Here is a 4,229-nt window from a genome sequence, read left to right as displayed (position 1 = left end):
GCTCTTCCCTTTGTAAATAGTCAGTGATAGTGACTCGGCAAGTTTGATTTTAGATTCAATCTTTGCCTTCGAAGTTCGAACTTCGGTTTCCATGGTTTCACCTTTCGTCCTTCAAGTTTTGCAAGAACTGTGACTGAACTAATTTTCAGATTTTATGGAATATTTCAATTTGCAGTTCATGCTTTATACAACAATCACTTTTTGTTTTTAATAATTAATTTTAATATTATTTGGTTAAATTCGGTTAACCGAATTACCCAAAAAAAAATCAGTTCGGTTGGTACGGTTCGGTTACCATAGCTAGTTCAGTCGGTTCGGTTAGGGGTTATGTTTAACCAAAAATTTCGATTAATTCGGTTAATTAACCAAATTTGGTCGAACGGACCGTTTGCCCACCCCTACTCATAGAGGCATAGAGGTGTGCACCGCCATGTTGAGAGAGAGAGAGAGAGAGAGCATGTGTTTGAAATAACTACTCTAACAAAAGTGCTAATGTCAACCAAATATTTTCAAAAGAATTTATATATACATATATATATTCATTGCGAAGGTCTAATTTATGGTCATTACTTTTAGAATGTTGGTAAAAATAATCTTTTCTTGAAAAGGACTAAGTGAACAAATTGAAAATTTAGTCTATTTTTCAAAAGAAAGCATATTTTGTTGTGGTGAGAGCCTTAGTTATCATTATATTTGAAAAATAAAAAAGAAAATTGGTCCATTGTAGCCAATAAGGCTAAAGTTATAAATAAAAAAGCGAAATTACCTATTAAATATTCTGTATCAATTTTTTTAAGTTACAAACTGAGATCAACATTCTAATGTAGCCTTATCGTGTGCCCGTGACATGCTGCTTTTTTAATGTTGACATATGAAACATCTTTCTAACGAAAAAGTACGTGAAGCGAATAATTTGAATATAAAAAATCCAGAACAGAATGTAGGCACACCGAATTGCTCTCCAAATCCAAAAAGGGATGCAAAGCTTCGCCCTCAAAGACGGGGTAAAGAGGAATAGAGAGTGGTCAGTGGAGGGGAAAAGTGAAAAACTGCTCCAGTATCTGGACAAGCTCAAATCAGGGCGGCCCTTGAGGTAAAAGAGAAGCTTTCCCAGTCCCAGGAGAGGAGGCTTGGCGGATAACCAACCAATTTGGATTGGATACCTCGCATAAATTTGCACTTCGCAGTTCGCCCATTTCTTCACATTCTTTAGGCTTTTTCCCAACCGAATATGCCTTCCCCTGCGCTTATTCTCCTTGTACTTCTCCTCTTTTTGTTGAGCCTCTCTCTCCAAAGCTCAACAATGGGGAATTGCCTCGCTCATCAGCAGATTCAGCACTCCCCTCCCCCATCTGCGAATGACCAAATCTTCATAACTCAGAAGAATATGCCCATTGATGCTCCATTCCACCTTCCTTCTCCATTACCCATATGGCCAACTGGTACAATCAACCCCCACCATGCACCCTGCAATCACATTCTCTCTCTCTCTCTCTCTCTCTCTCCGCTTTTAGAATTTTGTCTGCACTGAATTCATTAACTTCTTGCTGGTTTGGGTTGCAGGGGGAGGTTTTGCAAATGAGACCATTGATTTGGGAGGAGGGCTGCAAGTGCGTCAAATTTTATCTTTCACCAAAGTTTGGGCTGCCCTGGAAGGTGGTCCCGACGACCTTGGCGCCACATTCTTCGACCCGTCGCCGATTCCGGCTGTCGACGGATTCTTCATGCTCGGTTCTTATGCCCAACCCAACAAAAACTCTCTTTTTGGGTGGGTTCTCGTAGCCAAGGACGCCACTCCCGGCGGCGGAGCTCTGAAGCCGCCTCTCGACTACTCCCTCGTTTGGAACAGCAGCTCCTCGGGAATCAAGACAGACGGCGACGTCGGCTATCTCTGGGAGCCGAAGCCGCCCGCTGGCTACTCAGCCGTCGGTCTTGTCGTCACCGCCTCGCCGCAGAAGCCTCCCCTCGACAGAGTCCGGTGCGTCCGGTCCGACCTCACGGACGTCGCCGAGACAGACGCGTTTATTTGGGGACAAGGCGCAGCCATTAACGTCTCTAGTTCGAGACCCAAGAACAGAGGAACACGAGCTCAGGGCGTCCCGGTAGGCACATTCGTTGCCACAGCCGGTAGCAATCTGGCGAACTCCTCCATAGCCAGCTGCTTGAAGAACACAAACCCGAATAATTTCTCTTCCATGCCCAATCTCGACCAAATTCATGCTCTGTTCCAAGCTTACTCTCCATTCGTCTACATGCATCCCAAGGAAGAATTCCTTCCTTCTTCGGTACCCTGGTTTTTCAACAACGGTGCTCTGCTTTACACCAGAGGACAAGAATCAAGCCCCGTCCGGATCGACCCGACGGGTGCCAACCTCCCGCAGGGCGGCTCCAACGACGACGCCTACTGGCTGGACCTCCCCGTCGACGGAGCCTCGAAGGAGACGGTAAAGAAGGGGGATATACAGAGCTTCGAGGCTTATGTCCACGCAAAGCCAATGATGGGGGCGACGGTCACCGATTTGGCGGTGTGGCTCTTCTACCCTTTCAACGGCGCCGGAACTCTGAAAATCGAGTCGTTTGATATCCCATTAGAAAACATTGGGCAACACGTCGGGGATTGGGAGCATTTGACATTGAGAATTAGCAATTTCAATGGGCAATTACAGAGCATCTACTTCGCGCAACATAGTAAAGGGGTGAGGGTGCCGGCGCCGGAACTTAAGTTCGAAAGCGAGAACAAGGCTGCGGCGTTCTCGTCCTACCATGGCCACGCTTCGTACCCGCAAACGGGGGAGTTTTTGGTGGGGAGTAAGCTGAAAATTGGGATCGAGAACAGAACCGACGAGAGCAGCCTGGTTGTGGACACGGGGGTCAAGTATACGGTGGTCGCCGCCGACCACTTGGGGGCAGCCGTGGTGCCGCCGCCGCCGTGGCTGAACTATATGAGGGAATGGGGTCCTATAATCAGCTACGACATTGATGAAGAGGTCAGAAAAGTGGAGAAAGCGTTGCCGAAATGGATAAGAGATGAATTTGAGCAGATTGTGAAGAAGCTGCCGCCGGAATTGTTGCAAGAGGAAGGGCCGACAGGGCCGAAGGGAAAAGGGAACTGGGATGGAGATGAATTTGTTTGAGGGTTCTGTGAATTGATCCTTTGCAATGATAACGATGGCTCTAGCAAATTGCGAGTGCAGATCATATTGTATTGCAATTCTGTCGGATCAAATAATTAATCTATTACGAAAAGACCGTGAAGTTATGGACGCGTTGAAAAGCGTCGAATGCATCTCTTCTCGTTCTAAGCTAACTTATTTTTTCATCTGTTTATTTTTTCTTAATAATGGATGGGCTTAGAATACAAATTGTGATTTAAAATTTTGAAGTGGCTGTAAAATAATTTCTTTTGAGGTGTAAATTAAAATCGATTATATAATTTTATAGATGAAAATTTAATTACATAACAACATTTTTTTTTTTGACTATGTGCTTTATTTTTTAAACAATTATATCGTACTTATTTTAAATTTCTATTAGTTAGTTAGATATATCATTTATTTTTTAAAATTTTAATAAATTAGTGCGCACTAGAAAATTTTAGACTTCAATCTCCTTTTTTATCATTAAGAAGTCGAACAAACACTCCTTCGAAGATCTTTAATAAAGAGACAATGACCTTTCTGAACTTTTAAAAATTTTATTAATCTTCTCTTAAGTTTCAAAAATGTTACAAACTTCCCTTCAGATTTTTCAAAAGCACACAAACCTTCACTTGTATTTTTACAAAAAAGTAAGTTTATTAAGTACAGGTTTGTATCTTTTGACATACGATTAGTGAAAATTTTGAAATCTTAAGGAATTAAAGGTCGGTATTTTTTAGCCAAAATATTATTCACTTTGACCCATAAGGTTTTACAATTTTTTTCTTCCTATATAAATGGAACATTATAAAATTTAGCTTAAAATCATTACATAGCCAACATTTTTCTCACCACATGATCGAAATAAAATCGTGACAAGTAATATGAGTGGTATTCTCATACCGAAAAGCTTATATACCCCAAAATATCGAATAAGTTCATGTGTATTTCATTATGATGTGTAGTTATGTGAGCCCATCTATTTATTTTTAAAGTTTTAATTACTATTTTTAATTATTTTTTATACCTTTTTTTGGCCTTTTTTGATATCTTCATAAAGAAGGATCCAAAATGTTCACATGTTCACTGATA

General features: G+C 41.7%; 1 protein-coding gene across 1 annotated transcript; it reads left to right on the top strand.

Annotated features, from left to right (window-relative positions):
• The first annotated feature begins 755 nt into the window (after positions 1-755).
• LOC131149672 (hypothetical protein At1g04090-like) lies at positions 756-3,289 on the top strand. Its single transcript, XM_058100316.1, has 2 exons — positions 756-1,442; positions 1,564-3,289. Exons 1-2 carry the CDS (start codon positions 1,232-1,234, stop codon positions 3,132-3,134), a joined length of 1,782 nt encoding a protein of 593 aa, XP_057956299.1. The 5' UTR covers positions 756-1,231; the 3' UTR covers positions 3,135-3,289.
• The last annotated feature ends 940 nt before the right edge of the window (positions 3,290-4,229 follow it).

This window comes from Malania oleifera, chromosome 2 (genome assembly GCF_029873635.1).
Source record: "Malania oleifera isolate guangnan ecotype guangnan chromosome 2, ASM2987363v1, whole genome shotgun sequence".
Classification (NCBI taxonomy): domain Eukaryota; kingdom Viridiplantae; phylum Streptophyta; class Magnoliopsida; order Santalales; family Ximeniaceae; genus Malania; species Malania oleifera.
This window is presented reverse-complemented; position numbering and strand designations above follow the sequence as displayed.

What these genes read in the sequence shown, in the direction of transcription:
- LOC131149672 (XM_058100316.1), top strand. Translation starts at nt 1,232, where the DNA reads ATGCCTTCCCCTGCGCTTATTCTCCTTGTACTTCTCCTCTTTTTGTTG. An exon ending in ATTACCCATATGGCCAACTG is followed by an intron (nt 1,443 to 1,563) that starts GTACAATCAACC and finishes TTTGGGTTGCAG; the next exon opens with GGGGAGGTTTTGCAAATGAG.